Genomic DNA, 20,013 nt, shown 5'->3' with positions numbered 1-20,013 from the left:
GTCGGCTACCTACATACCTACATAGTTAGGGAAATCTTCATACAGGTCAATTGTCTCGGGGTGATGTCCAGCTCATTAATTTCACTTATAACGTAAAGGGTTCAGAGGCTTCATTTTAGCTGTGGTTTGTCAGTCCAAGGTATTAGAATGCTATTTTCTTTGTTTAATTTGCAAAAAAATATGAGATATCTCTCTTCCACAGGCACAGTTTCCCTTTGGATTAAGGGTGAGATGTACAGCTCCGCTGTCTATGCAGTGCGGGGTGGGATATACAGCGCTGCTCTCCTTGCAGTGCGGGGTAGGATATACAGCGCTGCTGTTCCTACAGTGCGGGGTGGGATATACAGCGCTGCTGTCCCTGCAGTGCGGGGTGGGATATACAGCGCTGCTGTCCCTGAAGTGCAGGGTGGGATATACAGCGCTGCTGTCCCTGCAGTGCGGGGTGGGATATACAGCCCTGCTGTCCATGCAGTGCGGGTTGGGATATACAGCCCCCCTGTCTCTGAAGTGCGGGGTGGGATATACAGCCCCGCTGTCCCTGCAGTGTGGGGTGGGATATACAGCGCTGCTGTCCCTGCAGTGCGGGGTGGGATATACAGCCCCGCTGTCCCTGCAGTGCGGGGTGGGATATACAGCCCCGCTGTCCCTGCAGTGCGGGGTGGGATATACAGCCCTGCTGTCCCTGCAGTGTGGGGTGGGATACACAGCCCTGCTGTCCGTGCAGTGCAGGGTGGGATATACAGCCCCGCTGTCCCTGCAGTGCAGGGTGGGATATACAGCGCTGCTGTTCCTGCAGTGCGGGGTGGGATATACAGCCCTGCTTTCCCTGCAGTGCGGGGTGGGATATACAGCCCTGCTGTCCGTGCAGTGCGGGGTGGGATATACAGCCCCACTGTCCCTGCAGTGCGGGGTGGGATATACAGCGCTGCTGTTTCTGCAGTGCGGGGTGGGATATACAGCCCTGCTGTCCCTGCAGTGCGGGGTGGGATATACAGCCCTGCTGTCCGTGCAGTGCGGGGTGGGATATACAGCCCCGCTGTCCCTGCAGTGCGGGGTGGGATATACAGCGCTGCTGTTCCTGCAGTGCGGGGTGGGATATACAGCCCTGCTGTCCCTGCAGTGCGGGGTGGGATATACAGGCCCCCTGTCCCTGCAGTGCGGGGTGGGATATACAGCACTGCTGCTGCAGCCTTTCGAGCAGACAGATTGGTCTAAGAACTGTGCATAACTTGTGTGGCAGGAATTTCGGGTGACCTGCACTACATTTTGAAGATGGCCGCTTTATCTGCACCGCATGCGGGTGGCACATGATTGGAGAGTAGCACCGGTAGTTATGAGCCCCATGAGGATTTGGTCTGCTCTTTCATTTTATTTTTCAATTGATTTTGGAGACTTGATTATTGCATTAAGATCATTTAAGTGAAATGTGATATTGCTGGCATTCCCACTGCAATACAATGTAACAGTATGTGGCTTCAGGATGGAGCTGAAAGTGGGATGTGTTTCCTGATGCTCTTTGGGATTGCCCCCATGTACCTATTGTTTCACAGTTCACATGCGTCAATGTATACAAACTATGTCGTGTATATTGTGTGTTGAACTTGGTAAATGCATTGAAGCATGGGACATGGATTTCAATAGTTCACTTTTGTTTTAATCAGTTAAAATAACCATCTGCATCCATATGCATTGCATGACAAATTCTTAAAATGCATTAATAGCACACCCTTACGAAATGGACACATGACTGACCTTGGGAGACACATATATGATGCACTTGTACGCATCAGCAGAAATGCATTCTGGCAATATTTCACCCACCTGATATGGCCCGTTTAACTCTCGTAGGCAGTTATCCTAGGACAAGCCCTGGATGTCTTTGGCAGTGGGCACACAGAGAGTAAATTAGATTATCTACATGTAACCAGTGTAACTACTGCCATAAAACATAGCATTAGGAGTGTACCAAAATTCAGCTTTGTGTAGTCTGCCGAATGGTTTATTACTATCTGGCTCATATTGAGTACTTTGGGCTTGATTCATGGAACTTTTAGCACAATGCAAAAGTGGTTTTGCATTGGTGCAAAGTGACTTTGCACTGCCAACAAGCACCTTGGTTCACATACACTTTGCAGTGCTGCAAAAGTGGTGCAAAATCACTTTGCACTACAAAAATACACTTTGCACCACTCTGTGAATCAGGGTGTTTGTTGGAAGTGTAGAGTCACTTTGCACCAGTGCAAAGTCACTTTGCACCATGGTAAAAGTTTCATGAATCGGGCCCTAACAGACATGTGTTTATGATTTGCAGAGAAGGAGTGGTGAGAATGAGTGGGTGAGCATGGTTTGTTCCTATGGGAAATGCCTATTGAGAAACCTCAAGACTTCATAGCATGTAGTGGAGACCAGTAGTGCTGGGGAGACACTTAAATAGCAGGCAGAGGGACACACCCCCACTTGAGGGACATCCCAGGCGACGCTCATGTTGGCAAATCTCTGCAGTTCCCCTGTGAGCCATTCTGCCTCAGTGTAGGGAGAGAGGTGTGAGGGCTTGCTTTTTATGGGACTAGTATCTGTTGCTGACATTGGTAGAAGAGGGGAATTTGAGAGATCAGAAGATTTCCAACATGTGGATTGCCTTGTCTAGGTCAATAGATCTGGAGAGAAGTCCATTGTATGTCAGACTGTTCAAGGTGTGGCCGACATTTCACAGTCACTGGCAATGTTCCCTCTAATTATTTTTCTCTAAGTGCGGACATGATTTTTCTTTGTGCGCACATTACTTTCCAAGTGCGCAACTGAATAACGATGTAAGCCACTTTTTTGAGCTTGCGTAGTTAGATACCATCTCTGAAGAGTTTGGGAGGCAATTTCCCCTTCCCAACCACTGGAATTATTTACAGATCAGTGTAAAAGGAGCATCTTACAACTCTTTTTCTGAAAATATGGGCTAAATAAAAAATATTTTATATGTGATTATAAAGAAAGTTCATCAACCAGTTCAAGACTTCACGATATGCCATAGTACTTAAAAAATGTACTCCTGTGCAGAGAAAAACGTGTGTGCACAAAAAAAGCTTTGCATGCTCAGGATAAAAAATAGGTTTAGTCGTGGCTATTCATTTGTCAGCACTGCTCAGAGACAATGCAGAACGTGCTTAATGCCATTCGGAAACAACTCATATTTATGACAAAAAACAAGTATATATAATCACTGACGTGTCTGTCAAAAATGCACACATTATGCAATTTTTGTAAATTGAATAATTGTAACTGAAATAATTTATCAGAAAACATGCCAGTAAGAGTTCATGTGCCACTTTAATGGAGTAATTCAAGGGCCAGGGGAAATGGCTCTCATCATTTGTGTAAGGACGATAACTGCATCAAAATAACTGCATCACAGAATACGATGATCAGAATTCATGGGCCTCTGATCACTATCCACATTATGTTGGTCTGTGAGTTGTGACAACATTTACTCAAAACCAGTCTTACAGCTAGGAGGCCTATACACCATCCATTTTACTCCCTAAAAACAGGGCTCAACAAAAACGGGAAGCCATGAACATATAGGAATCTACCCCTGCTTCTACCCACAAAGATCCACTGATATCTTTTTGAATCAGTGACCAGCAGAGCAGTGGCATCGGTAGAAGCTCAAATATTATTACTGCCTAATATAAATTAGAGGAATTTTAAGGGGAAAGAACATATTTTAATAAGCATGAAATATCCCTACTGGAAAAGCCAATTACTTTCTTACTCCCTGAAAAAACGTATGATTCCAAGTATGGAGTAAAATCATATACGAACTCTGCTTGTAACACCAAAATAGGACGTGAAATTACAGGGCACATAATACAGCTTATAGTTTTGCCCACCCTTGCTCACCACAGCCTAGACAAAAAATCCACAAGAGCCTTACTGAGGTTTCTTCTGGTGCCCTGTTAAAGGACACAACATGTTTGCCCTGTCAACAGTAGTAATGCGCACAGGTACAACATACTGAGTACCTTCTTCTTTAAGTAGGGACTCCTCTGAAATTCACTGTTATCAGTTGAACAAGAGGCATGGGGATGCTAGATACAATACATGCAAACCCACAATTATATTGAAAAGCCCTTAGCAGTTGAGCATAGACAGAAAGAGAAGGTGCAGTTTCCTAGACTATTAATATAGTTTTCTATTATTTAGCAAACAAACATTTCCTTCACTGCACTGTACTACCAAAACCTCTGATTTGGTTTTTGAAATGTGCTGATTTGTTCTTCACCTGAAAGGAGTGTTCTCCAGTTCCCTTTCACCCGTTCACCTCCCCGGCTCCTATACTAGCCTCAAATATTAGTTGACAGGGCTCTGTAAAAAGTGAGCGATTGTAGCAGTAAAATACTAACTGGGGAATTTACATACCTGCAATACTTTGCAAGCAAATCCAATGTAAAGCCTCACAATTATATTATGTGGAATTTAAGAAAATGTCATAAGTCTCCATGTGCACAATTACTATGAATTACATAAAAGATTGTTTACAACACACCCCATCTTTTCAATTGTTGGGTAGGATTCTACAAGTGATCAGTCAAACCATTTTTGTATAGCAGCGAGTTAATATATCATTTGTTATGGTCTATGATCCCTGAAACTCTTAACATTTTGAAAGGTTACACATTGTGTGAAAAACATTCTAGTTATGGTAATGTTAGCAATGCCAAAGTAGGAGATGCTGACCATGACATTTGCCTACTCAAAATCCTTACAGGGCAAATTAATATTTGAGTTTTATTTTGCGTTGACTTGCAAAGGGGGCTTTTCAATGTGCTTGTGTGACATATGTACAAAGAATAGGAAGCATGGGTTGAGGTTACACATCCTAGTAGACTGCTTACTTACATTCAGTATCCAATATTTGAGCTGAAACTTGGGTTACATAGTGTGGTTAATGCTTTTGCTAAGGCACCATGAGTAACAGAAATTCTTGTGCTTGAACGTCATTCATATTATAACAAACATAAAACAAGCCTATTATCTAAGTCTGGTAATCTTTTGCAGAGCTAAGGTAGGCAGAGTCAAGGTTGTCTGAATGTGGCCTGGGGCGGAGTTCGAGTCATGTCGTAGAATCAAGTATTGTAGCCATTGGTGGGGAGGGAAGATAATTTGGTTAATGTGTGCAAGCATATCTTAGTTATATTTTCTGTTCATACAGCCACCTTTTCATATTAGTTTTTAACCTCTTGTCGGTGTATTCTGTTTTTAGGGTTTTTAGGTTTTCAAGGTCAAGATTGTATAGTAGGGCAATGTAAATAGGTTAGACCAGAATATGAAGAATAGTTAGTATAATGTATCTTCATTTTGATAAAAAAGGAAATATTAGGTAGTTGCTGTGGCTTGTCCCTTATTACATCTTTATAAATAGGTGCAAACTGTCTATGTACGCTGCTAAAATTCTTCTGAGCGACACCCAGAAGGAAGCTGGGCAAGCTCACATGCGCACAGCTTAGAGGGAACATTGGTCACTGGCTAATCTGCCACAACAGGAAAGGTGTGAGAGATCAGATAACCTTTCTGTATAGCCAGAGAAAGAGAGCACTGTTTCTGTTGATGTCTTAGGTTGGCGGGTTTAAGAATGAAAAACATAGAAAATGCCATTAAGAATTGGTGGAATTAATTGACTGACCAACAGGCAAGAACCTTCTGATACCCTGTAGGGTTTGAGGAGATTGTCAGGCTTACTTATTTGTGATTACCTCTGTTGCAGCACAATTACGTCATTTTCCCTGCAATGTGTTTAGCCTACAATGGGGGGAAAATAGTCAAGGGATGGAATCCACTAACCTCAAATATACCCTCGGCTTGTTGTCTACACATGCCAACAAAAACTACTTATATATTTTTATAGATCTGCAGGAAAACTGTGACACTCCCTTTCCACCCAAGCTAGCTTGCATTGCACAATAAATTGCAATGTGCATGATGCCAATTACACATTACAATAATCATTTTGCTCATTTCAAGCTACCACATTGCATGTATGAAGCCTGCCATGTTCCGTAGCACTGGTTTTGCATTTGCAACCTCCTCCTCTACAGTTGGCTCCTGCTTTTTTGGTAATTATTTCTTTTCTGGTTTGAATGCTTTAAAAAAAGTATAATATTTTGAAATCAAGAGAAATACACTAAACATGGGGACATATATTTAAAATAGTGATTTAATGTTTTATAAACAGTTGTTTTTTTTACAGTTTGGACTATGATTTATTAAATATAACAACTAATCATTGAATGTCCTATTTGGAATAGCCCTACTAAGTATACCATCTAATCTGCCGTGCCTCCCCCATGAAAAAGTGGGATCATCCTTGAATAATGAATCAATGGCCTCATCACAGAAACTTTGCATGAGAGCAAACAGAATTGTACACTGCATTAGCAGTTGGGCAAAACATGCATTGTTCCAATATAGTTTGCACAAGGTAATTTTCCGTCCAGTCTGAGACTGGGGATGCTTTATAGATATTGAAAACCCTGATTGGATGCAGGATGTTTGAACCAGTTTAGTGTTTTAATCTGCTCCATCACTTGCACATATTTTCTTCACAGTTTCTAGATGTTTCTTGCCCATTAAAATTGGTCATTGCATTTTTGTACATTATTGCCTACCCCTTGGAATTCAACAATTTATGTTCATGTCATGCCGTGCATTTTTTCATCTAGTTATGTTTCTCATAGGTACATCCGTTATTCAAGTTACGGCTTCAGATGCTGACGATCCTACGTATGGGAACAGTGCCAAGCTGGTTTACAGTATCCTTGAAGGCCAACCTTACTTTTCAGTTGAAGCACAAACAGGTAAATTCCATCTGTCTCAGGGCTATTTTGTAAATGGATTTTGAAAGTATCAGTGACCGTTGTTTACATTATATTTACATTATTGTTGTGTTGAACCAACATAAGGCAGAATTAGCCTGGGCAATCACTTTAGAGACTAAAATTCAATTGTTGGCTCGACAAGGGGTGATGCTTCATAAGCGTTTTGGCAAATTTTCGCTGAATCCAATTATAGCCTTCTATCACCAGAAAGTCGTCCCTATACTTATCTATGGGAGTGAAGCTATGATTACATCTACTCTTATAAACTGGCAAAAGCTTGAAGCTTTATTTTGGCGCAAGATCTTGCATCTCCCCAAGAATTTTCCTATGCCACAAATTCGCTTTGAAGTAGCATTGCAATCACTCGCCTCATTAGTTCTCTGGAAACAGCTAGATTTCCTATGAAAAATCATAAATGGAGAAGAAACACCTGCTTTACAAATCCTACAGGAAATCCCTCAGGCGATGAATGATACAGTGCTGAAACAGTGGAAGTCACGACTCTTCCTGGCCATGACAAAAGAAGACATTACGGTTGAAATGCTTATCAAACGACCACAACGTGCAAAGGTTAAACTGCAACGTAATGATTGGCAGAAAACATCAGAAGACAAAACGAGGTACAACATGAATTTACTTTCATCATTTGATACACGAGCTCTGAATGAACTGCCCCAGTATCTCACACTTTTTCCTGACCCCACTATCCAGACAATATTCATGAAACTTCGTTTCAACATTCTCCTGCCGCGACAAAGACTAGCTCACATTCGAAAAATACCAAAAGATGAACAATTCTGCCGATACTGCAAGGACATAGATGCCATAGAATCCCTTAAACATCTAGTCATGGTATTTCCCAAATTATCTGCCAAGAGAGCCCTTTACGGGGGAGCATTTAACATCACCCAGCAACAAGAGGAAGGAGATAACAGATGGCTTAAGCTGCTTGAAGGCAAAAACAAGAAACTAATCTTCACAATTGTTCAATTCTTGATTTACATTTTAGAATATAATCTAAACTGAAGTGTTCTTCTTGTTTTTGTCTTGTTGTCTGCTCCTTTCTTAAACGTTGTAAACTGATGAAATGTATATGAAAATTCAAATGAAAAGTTTATATATAAACTGTATCATTTTAAATAAAAAAAAATAAAAAAAAAATTACATTATTTGTATCAAATTTCAAGATGAAAGGTGTTAGGGGAGTTTTCTTAAAGTGCCACTTGGAGGTAAGGCTTTAGTAAGCTATACCAGTGGTTTGAAGATCCTCAACTGTTAGTATCAGTCTATACTGCTCAGAGACCCTGGTAGAGTGGCAGAGCAGTCATGCGTATTTTAAGAGGAAGATGTGAGCGGTAGGAATGTACACAGAACTCAGTAATGCACATCAAAAGAAACACACATACATTTACATTAAAATATTGATTTATTATATTTGCACAAGAGTCACTGTTAAATACTTAGCACAATAAACCAACACACATAGGTATACTTTACAATATTTTCAAAAGTCCACTTCTTGGTTGGTAGTTGCTGAAAATTGACAGCTCTACCGTACTATCGGTAATAATGCACACCCACAAAGTAATACAGTAATTGCATTTAGTCAGCATACACATATAAGATAGTGATTTTTGGGAAGGAAAACAGTTAGTGTTATTCTAGCAGAGCATCAGGGTTTAGAGGTGGTTTTCCTGCACAGCAAGTCTTTTAAAGTCCAAAACGCAACCCTTGCTAAAAGGCAATTCAGAGAGGCTTGAAGTCTTGAAAAGCAGCAGAAGCAAAGGATCCTGCGGATACATTCTAGTCTCTAGGAAGGAAGATACAAGAAGGCTTAACCAACATTGGAGACCCTGTTAAAGGACTTGCTAAAGGGACACAAGCAGCAGCTTGAGTCGAAGGTAAGAGGGGGTTGCCTGGACTCCTCTATGTGAACTCCAACTTTCTGGAATAGGGTATGCAATACCTTTTCCCCCACAGTACCTTAGGTTTGAAGAAAACATTTGTGCTGGATGATTTGCGATGTTGCAGCTCTGGACCCGACCTCTGGATTCCTTGGACGGATGATGAAAGGCAGGACAATGGATGGGATCTCTCAGCTTCAGTCTCGAGAGAGGACCTCTGGCACGGCTTTCAGCAACTTCTCTGGTCACTCTGTGGTTTTGGTGCCTTTTGTGCAGCACCAACAAATGACTTGATTTGCCCAATCCTCTTCAGTTCCTGCAGTCCTGTACTCTGATGAAGCGGTCTGTATAAGTTGAATTGGGTCTTTCGAGGATCCTTCAGGGCTCAGCAAAGACTTGGACGAGTTTGGCCTTTCCACGATGATGCACTCGAAATGGGCAGCAGTTCTCCTGGTATTGGGGTTCTGCAGCTCTGCAAACTCACAGGACCTCGGGAGATGGCTCAAAACAAAGTTTGTCTTGAGACTGGTTGTTCTCACCAGTCAAAGGGAAGGCGTCGTTCACTTCAGAGTTCCTCTGTCACACAGAATACAGGGTCAGAACAGCATTGGTTGCTTCATGGTGTTGCAAACGGTCTGCAGGCACCTCTGGTCATCTTCTTCAGTTACTTCAGCTTCCAGTGGTCGACTTGCTTTTCACTCCAGGAGCCTCATCTTTTATTCAGTTCCAGCATTCACTCCTCTGCAATCCTCCTCAGCAGTTTACAGAAAGGGGAGTTTGGCTGTCCTATCAGCACAGCCAACCCCCAGTGGAAGTTGGTCCCATTCAAGCACGCTGGTAGACAAAGGATAAGGGGGTGGAAAACTCCTGCCCTACTTCCTGCCGGCCCAGACACTCTGGAGCCTAGGCTGGGACAACCAAGTGTTCCCACCAAAGGCAAAACACACACACAGGCCTCCCCTCCCAGAATGGATGAAGGGCTAACAAAGAAGAACCACACTAGTAATGGCATAAAAAGACGGGAGGCCCCAAGTTGGTACTTGGGTGCCCCTATTGTGCACTACCGTGCCTATGGGCATAGCCTGCTGTAGAAAATCCCACAATAGTAGGTAGAACACATGCACTGCCGCCAGTCATTACTAGGAGATTATCTATGTGACTAAAAAGTCACAGGAGCAGAGATAAGGGGGATACTAGGTATCCTTTTGGCACTCCACTTAAGGTGGTGAGTGCCAATCTCTCAGACTATAACTTTTTTGTCAAGATATCACTCTATCCTTAAGAACTGTAGTTACTCTAGGATAAAGGAAATGATCTCCGAGGAGGACCCTAAGGGTCCCCAGCAACACAGCCCAGAAAGAGCTGCATGCTGCAATAGTAAAATACAGATGCCTTTAAGAGTTATGGAGGAACAATACTCCAGAGGACAGGTAAAAATACAAAGAATAGGGTTCCAAAAGACAGAGCCCATAAGAATGAATGAGCGGAAAAGGCTCCCTTCATTTAGGATTTCAGAAAAAAGGTCCAGAAGTCCAGCAAAAAGTGTTGGGGGTCTTACTAGGAGAGGGGATGAAGCATAGCAATGATACATCCCCCTAACAACAGGCTTTTCAAAGCATTTACAAGCCCACCTGCAATGACATAATGACACGATCCACCTCACGACACCTTGAAGTATGTCCTAACCTACCACGCCCGGCCCTAAACCTAAACCTATCCCCATAACTATCCAGGACTCACCCAACACAACCACTCTATCCAGAGACTTGATCAATGCTAGATCTCTTGTAGCCCACGCCACGGAAATAGCAGATACCTTATCCACCAACAACCTCGACCTACTAGCAATCACCGAATCCTGGTTACACAAAGCTGCAGGCCCAGCACTATCAATAGCCATCCCTGAAAACGATCAAATATTCAGAATGGACAGACCCAATAACAGAGGAGGCAGTCTGGCCATCATAGCAAAGACCAATCTCGAGCTAAGACCTTTCACTCAATCACCTCTCAAATCTTGCAAGCGCCTCTTAGTCAAAATACCCATTTCAAACTGCCACACCTTAACCATCTACCTAATATATAGGCCACCCGGCCCCATTGGCTCATTCAAGGCAGATCTATCCAGCATCTTAGCCAACAACACAAAAGACACCTCTCAAATATTATTATTAGGTGACCTAAATCTTAGATTGAATGACCATGACGACAAACCAGCACAAGCCATAGCTGTTAGGAAAGATTTCTAATTGTATGTAATTTTCCTCCATGTGGCAACCCCCAAACTTTTTGCTGTTGTTTTGCACCGTGATCTAGACTTTGCCAGAGAAGCGCAGCCTTCTGCAGCACTCCTCTGGGCTTTTGCTCAATTCTTATGGGGAAACTGTCATCCCCTTAAAACAGTCAGTACTGGGAGACTTTGTTTCCCTTAGTTCTTTCCTCATGTTGCAGCTTTTTTGTCTAACATGAAACAAGAGTGCATTGTAACTTACTTTACCGCGCTATTGGTCTCTAGTCATTCCAAAGGCCCTAGAAACCTCTCATTGGACTTATTATGAACTGTGCAGGTGTGTCACGGACAGGGCTGGTGGCAGCTATCGTTTCTCTTGAGTTTTGAACCCTTTTTTGCCATGTTATCCGCACTTACCGCGTTTGGCACGGATAGGTGGCCTGGCTCCCAATATGGCCATGCCACGAGGTTCTTTGTACTGTCTGCTGACCATCTTGCCCCTTCACCTTACCCCAGGTTGAGCCGACCCGGGGCAGTCCTCATTTGGTCATGCACTTTCCTGCGAAACCCCAAAGCTTTTGCAGGCTTCTGCATGACTTGTGTGTACCTCCAGGATGTGGGCTGGGATGTCTGGTCCCAATACACATCCTGGGTGCCAGAGAGTCTGGAGTGTCCTGAATGCCTGGGACCACCGTGGTCTGTGATAGGTCCACGTATGGTGTGAGTGTTTTTGAGCAGATCTCCCATTGGGTCCTCTCCGTTTTGGCGTGAAGGGAACTTTGGATAAGAGGAGTCTGAAAACACCACTACCATGTTGATCTCCTGAGTTCACCGCTGGTGACCCACTGAAGGTTTGGCACCCCGAACTGCTGTCGTCCTGCGAGACCCCTCTGCATCTGATCGTCCTAGAAGGTCTGTGAAGGCGCTTTGACCAATTGGAATAGTGGGATCAACTATGCACAGCACCTTCATCAAACCCTGCAAGTAAGCCTCTTCGGAAGTGTCTCTGGGTGAACCAGTGGGCTGACCTGCTTACGCAGGACGCTTTGCTCTGTCACCGCCGCCATTTCGGGGAAGCCCTCGAAACTTGGTTTACTGCTTGCTCTGTGTCCACGGAACCCTCACACCGAATTTCGTACACTTGGCATTCCCAGGTCTGAAGTGAGACGAGTGCGCCCGGACCAGAGTAAATGCGGTTGCCGTGTTGCCCTGCTGTGGTAACAACCTGTGCACGTCTGCTGCCTTTGGGACACCATTGACCCTGCATCCTGATACGCAGAATCCACACGGTGTCGAGACGTCCTGATCATCGCAGCTGAACCTGCCAGCAACGTGAACTGAACTGGAGAAGTCTGGGTCTGCCTGTGTCGGGGACCGGTGAGTAGTCCATACCCCAACCGGTGGCCCCTCATGCAGGAGCCTGCTTCTTTTCTACTGCTGTTACGAAATAGCGACTCTATCCCGCACTCTCACCCTGCCTCTGCCCACAAGTGGAGACCCTGCTTGAGTAGTGGGGACTTGTTTTGCATCGCTTCATTCACCTTCCTGAACTGCCTGATATCCTTGAAGAGGCCCTCTTTTGTCTATTGGCACCAGCACGTGCAGGTACTTTTGAGCACAAGGCTCCTCTGTTCGTAGGGCTCCCTCCTAGTTAGGTGTATTTCAGATGTCGAACTGGGTCTAATGATTACTTGCACTGCCTGTTTTTCTCCCCATCTAGGTGGTCTACATATTACGTGCTCCTAACTCCTTAGACCCCTCGGTCTTGTATATATATATTGTATTGATTGTGATGTGTTGGTTTACTTTAGTATTATTGTGTTTCTTTGCTATGGTCGATGTTACAAAGGCCTTGTAGTAAATGTGTCTATATTTTTAATATAACACCCGTCTGGAATAATTTGTAAGTGTCCTTGCTTTGTGTGCTCATTGCGGGCTTTCAGTCACCCTCACCCCTCTTGAGACTTAGTCTTGACCGCCGCCATCGCTACCCTGATTGGTCTGGCTTGTCTAGAGGTTACCCTGTTCCAAGAAACTAGGCTGGCCTTCTGAACCTCTGCCCCTCCAAGTCCAAGTTCAGAAATCCATCTTAACAATAGCTAACATTCTAGCTGAATATGGCCTATCACAAAAAGTGCTCACCCCCACCCATAATAAAGGTAGGACTTTGGACTGGATCGCTGCCTTGAACTGCGATACCACCATCACCAAAACCACTCCTCAACACTGGACAGTCCACTACCTCATTGACTTCACACTATCTCTCAACAAAGAAGTCAACAAAGAAAAGATCATGGCACCCCCACTACCCACTAGAGCAAAAACAAATATAACTCTGAAAACCTCCTACCACTTCTACTGCCAACCCTCAAGGCTCTCCCCGACCACCTAAATCCAGAATACCTAGTAGAAAGCTACAATAAAACTATGAAAAAAGGACTAGACATCATTACCCCTCTAAAAATGCAAAAAAGTAAACAACAAGCTCACCTGAACCCCCGGTTCACCCCCCATCTGAAAGAACTAAGAATGTGCAAAAGGAAAATAGAAACCCTATAGCGTAACATCCCCACTAAAGAGAACAAACTACAACTCAAACTCTTCGCTAATATTTATAAAAAACAAATCTTGCTCACAAAAAAGAACCGATTCAATGAAAGAATCAGAAAATCCAGCTCCAATACCAGGGAACTATTTACTATACTAAGGGATCTAGAATCCCTGATATCCCGACCAGATAACATAACTGAAGACAAACAATGGTGTACCAGTGTTCAAAAATGCCCTAACCAACAAAACCAAAACTCTCCAATTTAAAATCGCACTGAAAATAGACTCCCTAACTACTAACAACTCATCTCCTAGCAATCAAGCCAAAACAACCAATCCTTCTCCCCCGAACCCTTTCAGATTCGCTAAAATCTCCATCCCAGAAACAGAAAAAGTTATCACCTCACTTAAACCATCCAATTGCAAAGGGGACAACTGTCCACCCCAGATAATCAAGGATACTGCCAGGGACTTATCCCACTTTATAACCAAACTGATCAATGCATCATTCTCCTCTAACACCATTCCAAGTAATCTCAAAGAATCCTGGGTTCTGCCTCTCCTCAAGAAGCAAACCCTAGATCCCGTGATCCCTACCAATTACAGGCCCATCACCACGGTACCTTTCCTATTAAAGATAATAGACAGAGTAGCATACCTACAAATGCAGCAACATCTAGAAACTCACAAACTACTAGGCGTTCGACAATCTGGATTCAGACCGCAACACGGCACTGAGACGGCCTTAATCGATCTTAAAACCCAAATGAATGAGATCAATGACAAAGGAAACACCGCCATGCTACTCCTCCTCGACCTATCGGCGGCCTTCGACCTTGAAGATCACACAGTCCGGTGCGAACACCTAGGCCTCGGCCACCCACTTCTCGAATTACGCCATAACCTGGATCCAATCATTCCTGGATAATCGAAGCATGAGAGTCTTCTCTTCACTAGCCTCAGCAGACCCTATCAAAATAACCAGCGGTGTATCTCAAGTCTCCTGCGTCTCCCCCACCCTCTACAACATTTTTACCAAGCCCTTATTTGAGATGTTGGACAGATTGGGTGTTACATACACTAATTACATAGATGTAACCCAGATCCTCATACCCCTTTCGGGCAACTTCGATTCAGAAATGGCCTTGGTAAACAAAATATACCTCATCATTCAGGCATGGATGGCCACACATGGCCTATGCCGGAATGATGATAAAACCTAAATTCTGCTCCTCGGTTCCAACACCAATCTAAAAAAACTCAACATCGATGGCAACACTATCACAGTTGCCAAAACAGTAAAAACCCTAGGCTTCCACCTCGACTCAGCATTGTCACTAAAAAAGCAAGTAAACTCACTAGCATCCTCCACTGCCTACACATGCAAGTTAATCAGGGCAAGTAGAGCATTCCTCTCCCAAGCTACCTGCATCATCATTGCCAATGCCCTCATACTATCCAGACTCAACTATTGCAATGCCATGAACCTAGGAGCCAAGAAATACATAACCGACAAACTTCAAACCCTGCAAAACAACGCACTCAGAACAGCTCTCAACCTACCATCCAAGGAACACATCTCCAATAAAAGAAGAGAACACAAATGGCTAAAAATCTGCGACCGCATCTCACTCAAAACATCATCACTCACTTTCAAATGCTTAAACAATGCAGCACCCCCCTACCTCGCAGCCGGTAATAGTAAAAAGAACGTCCACCCACCCCACCAGAATGATTAACTCTCACTGCCTCCAAGTACCCAAATTCAGACCGAAAAAAATGGGTGGCAGTAGCTTCCCAGTCATGGCTGCTCAACATTGGAATGGTCTACCACTCAACATCAGAACAGACGAATCCTACTACAGCTTTAGGCGAAACACTCTCTCCTGGCTACGATCCAACGACCCCCTTGACTGAACCCTACCAACCTGACTGTATATATGTACATTCCTTAATTGACCCACTGTAATATAATTAACTGTATGTATATATGTAAATATGTCCTCTCACGAGTTCTTACGAAATGTAATGCTATGCTCTTACTCACCTGTACCTTATTCTGTAACCAAGCTTTTATGTAAACTTATTTTCCTGCTCTCTGCTGCGCCCTGTTACCTCTGGGTTTTGTGCGCCATACTAAATAAATAAACAAATAAACTTTGCTGCTTAAGAAATACCTCTGGATGTGCAGTTTCTTTGCAGTTTACCGCAGTGTGTGACATTCGTCTCACGGGTATTCCTATTAGTTACTGCTACAGACAGCATACATATACTGGCCGCAGCAAAAGGAGCAGCTGGTAAAACACTTTTTTGTTTGGTTTTCCAGCTGTTATATAAATGATTCTGAGGGTAAAAAGAGGTGGGGCCTCTGCACTGTTCTATCATTACTCGAGTGTATAATATCTGACTGCAGCATATTTTACATGCCATTGTGTTGTGATTGTGGCAAACATGAGGCTTTTGGGAAGTATGCAAAGCATCGTTCGTCAGTACCTTGTAGTTGACCGAGGGTTGCTGGCAATCATTGGATGGCCAAGCATAGTGTATTTTGCTGCAGGCAGTTTATTCACCTTCTGTGATGGGGAGTTCATTTGCACCAGTTATAATTGCATTTATCGCATTATTCCTACCACGCATTCATTAACGAGAGCCAATGATTTGGCGATGCTAATCTATGTGATCATTTCTTCTTTGCGTCCTAAGGTATCATACGAACTGCATTGCCGAACATGGACCGCGAAGCGAAGGAAGAATACCACGTTGTCATACAAGCAAAGGACATGGGAGGACACATGGGAGGACTCTCGGGGACCACCAAAGTTACAATAACCCTCACCGATGTCAACGACAACCCACCAAAGTTTCCACAGAGTAAGCAGCATTGGAAACCTAAGAAGGCCCATCATCCCCACCCACATTTGAATCTAAATGCTTTGTGTCTCGCTGTGCAGACTCCGAAGGAAAGCGATAGAGGCCCCACAGACACATGAAAGAACATGCTTTGTTTAGCTTTGCCTTTTTTCCCCTTCCTTCCACTGCCTCGGGGAATGGTTTTAATCAGGCAAATGTAAGCCTTCCCCAGACTCCCTCACGGCCCAAGCAGACCTTCCCAAAAGTGAGGCACGCCCTACATCTAACTGCGTTTAACGAGAAACAGACCCGGCTGTGGCTTAAGCCTGCGCAGCGCTTCCCCCACAAAAATGCCTCAGCTCCGTCTCCTAATGGCGCCCAGCTGGGACGGTCTGCTCTTAGCGGCTGAGCAATGGTCGGAAACAGATGGCAGCTCTCTATCATTACGCTTTGGAAAGTACATCACACAATGTAAATTGTATTCATATGTCCAAGCAGTTGAGATTAAAGTTCCACGTCTTGCATCTCTCTCCCCTCAAAAAGGTTTCCACCTCCAAACTGCTCTAATAATAACTCCGTGAACGTGCACAATTTCTATGCCTCATTGAATGTGCTTTAAATGGCGTAGGTTTGCAGTAGACTATATACATCATCGTGTGGCCTATTATTAAATCTTCGGGTGAAAAATGTTACATCAGCACACATGCTATGCATTAGGACAAATGGCTGTGTGGCTATTTCTTTAGTTCTCACGGAGCGTCAATTCTACAGGGGAGTGTATACATGATTTGCACTGCAGTGCTCTGTCAGGTTCCACATTATCTGCACCCACCCGTCTGCCCCGAGAGTTCAGTCGTGCTCTTGGCAGAGCTATTCTGAGTCTCCTGAGTTGAGCTTTGGTTAGACAGACGGTGCCTATATAGTAATAGGCCACCACTAAGTAAAAGGACTGCGTCGATAATTCAGCAAAGGTAATTGCCACATCCTAGTAACAATAATCATGTGCATTTATATAGCACTACGGACCGTCAGGCCTCTGAGCACTGCTTATTATTACCAACGGTGTGTGGTGCTCATTTATCGACCTCGGAAGGATGAAAGGCTGAGTTTGGCGCTGCCGGGAATCAAACCTGCATCAACAGGCTCTGCACGTATGCCAAAGCGACAGCTCTACTCGCTGTGCCATATGACCGGCTAAACCTGGAGAATGCACGCCATTTTCTATCCCTGACCTTTGTGTGTGCTGCTTCCAGGTTTCAAGACAGGCTTAGGAATGAATAGATGAGTTGTAAACTGTATTTGTCTAACTCTTAGAACCGGTGCCTTCTTGATCCCTGGATCTCTCATATGGCATTAAAGGGAAATCCCGAAGAGGGAGAACCAAATATAGAGCTAATGACTGCGCCACTGGCCATGGTACCCTTCCCTCCCTTCTCCAAGAATATCCAATTTCTTTGTGCACATTTGCCAAACCAGAAGCTGGCCTGCATGCTGCATAGAAAGTCTTCCTTCATAAAAGGCAAGCAGATCGAATAGAGTAGCCAGGCGTTTTAGTGCACAGTAACACTAGAACGTTCTCAGTCTAGTCGTCAACGCTTGGAACAACACCAAGGCTGCCCCACTTGATTATAAATCACCCCAATGGCTCAACATCAAAGGATTTAATGAAATCCAATTAGACCCCATTGATTACCCTTCTTTGATCTATTTCCCTACTCGCAAAAAGTCAAAACCAGCTATAAAGTTTGTTTGATTTAGCTCGCACACTGAGCCCATACTGATTAGGCATCAACATGGCTTCATGATAGTCCAACAAAATTGCTCTTATATTTGTTTCTATACATTTTAGTATATATGAGAATGACTTATTTTTGTTTGCACTCGCTGCTTCTACAACTTTGTTTTTGCTGGAAACTATACTATATTTTGGTCGCTGGCAGTAGTCAGCCCCCCACACCCCCCTCGTCCCCAGGATTAAACAAAGATGTCCATCATGTGACCATTAACACTGTGAACTCTGTCAGTACCTGAGGGTATATGCATTCTAACATTGTTGATTTATCCAACTTAATTATGCCAACATAAGGAAGAGATGTATCTTGCATAAAAGAGCACTTTTCGCATTCCTGACACACACATGTGTATGTCTTGCAAAAGTTCAAATATATGAATGTTATTCACTTTGAATAATTCATAAAATTATGTGTACAATAATGTTAAGTTTGGTGCTTGATTATGCACATTAGATATGTGTCATTATAGTGTACACAATCTGGTCCATGACACCTCAAACAATATATTGAGGCATGCACCACATCATTTGGATGAATATCAGAATATATCCACTTTAGTTACTTATATTGTTTTTTAACACATGGACGTCGTTATTGACCTCCTCTCAGCCAATCAGAATGATCAGAGTACAGCAATTAACTACTTGTATTAACTGCATTCTAGATATTCTGAATACAAAATCAGACATGGAAACAGCAATGCAAATTTCAGGAATGTTTTTTTTTTTTAACAACATATTTCCTCTCTTGGCAGATCTTTTTTTACTCACTGAAGCTCTCAAGTAACCACACCAAAGAAAAAACTAAAACATGTCAAAAGCTTTCACTTTCTTACAGAAAAAAAAGTTTCTTTTTGAATTACACTTAATGCAAAGTCATGTTTAAACCTTTCCAATTCAACCAAGTGCTTAACTTATTAAGACATTAATATTACAAAATAAAAGCATATTTAATTTACTAACATGATTTAAGGGCCCGATTCATGGAATTGCTTGTGTGGAAAATAGGGCACTTGCGCACCAAACTCTACTCAAATCTGCGTTTGTCAATTCATGGAATTGAATGTGCAGTACTTTTCTTGGACTTGTGTGGAGTTTGCATAGACTCAGCACAACTCTGCAAGCCATCAGGGGCCTTGTGCGAGACTCCACGCAGAGTATGGGCGTGGCTTGCGCAGAGGGCTGGGAAGCAGGCTGAACACCAACAATGAGGAAGAATTTGTTAAAAAGTGGGCGTTCCGGGGGATGACCTGCAGGCAATCCCTCACATGACCGCAATTGCACAGCATGAGACATATTCATGGATTCGATCACACAACCTCTTGGCCAGGAAATGGCCACACAAGTCCTTCATACTACCCGCCACCCGAAGGCAGGCGTAAATACACTTGCGCATATGAATGACAGCTCGGAGGTGGGTTTGCATGTCGGATTTGTACGCAACCAGGTTACCGATCCAACTTAGGGGTGCGTGTACACAGTGCAGTGGGGTGTAGGAATGGTTTATGGGGGGTTGCACACAGTTTTTTCAAGATTTCCACCGAGGTACGATTTTTCATATGCATGTTGTCGGGGTGCCGGATACAGTTAACACGGACCCTGCACAGGTTTCCTGACATGCAGGCCTGCTTGCACGGGACCCCAGGCACTGTTTAAAGGGTGCATGTATTTGTGCCCGGGGAAGCATGCTGAGGTAGCTGTTCCGGCTGTTTTTTCTTTCGGTGGGGGAGTGTCGGGGGTGTTCCGGTCGTGACTTGCGAATATGGTTACTTTGCGCAGTAAATTCCATGAATACACAGTGCACGCATTTTTTTATCT

At 43.7% G+C, this 20,013-nt stretch overlaps 1 protein-coding gene across 4 annotated transcripts in view; it reads left to right on the top strand.

Annotated features, from left to right (window-relative positions):
* Positions 1-20,013, top strand: part of CDH11 (cadherin 11) — a 327,320-nt gene that overhangs the window by 236,980 nt on the left and 70,327 nt on the right. For all 4 annotated transcript variants that reach the window (XM_069653011.1, XM_069653002.1, XM_069652995.1 and 1 more), the window contains 2 exons: positions 6,729-6,848; positions 16,257-16,424. In XM_069653011.1, coding sequence (XP_069509112.1) covers positions 6,729-6,848; positions 16,257-16,424 — 288 coding nt within the window. The remainder of the gene's footprint in view (positions 1-6,728; positions 6,849-16,256; positions 16,425-20,013) is intronic.

This window comes from Ambystoma mexicanum, chromosome 1p (assembly GCF_040938575.1).
Source record: "Ambystoma mexicanum isolate Mex_15411 chromosome 1p, UKY_AmexF1_1, whole genome shotgun sequence".
NCBI classification, from domain to species: Eukaryota; Metazoa; Chordata; class Amphibia; order Caudata; family Ambystomatidae; genus Ambystoma; species Ambystoma mexicanum.
The sequence above is the reverse complement of the archived record's forward strand: the minus strand, read 5'-3'. Positions and strand labels throughout refer to the sequence as shown.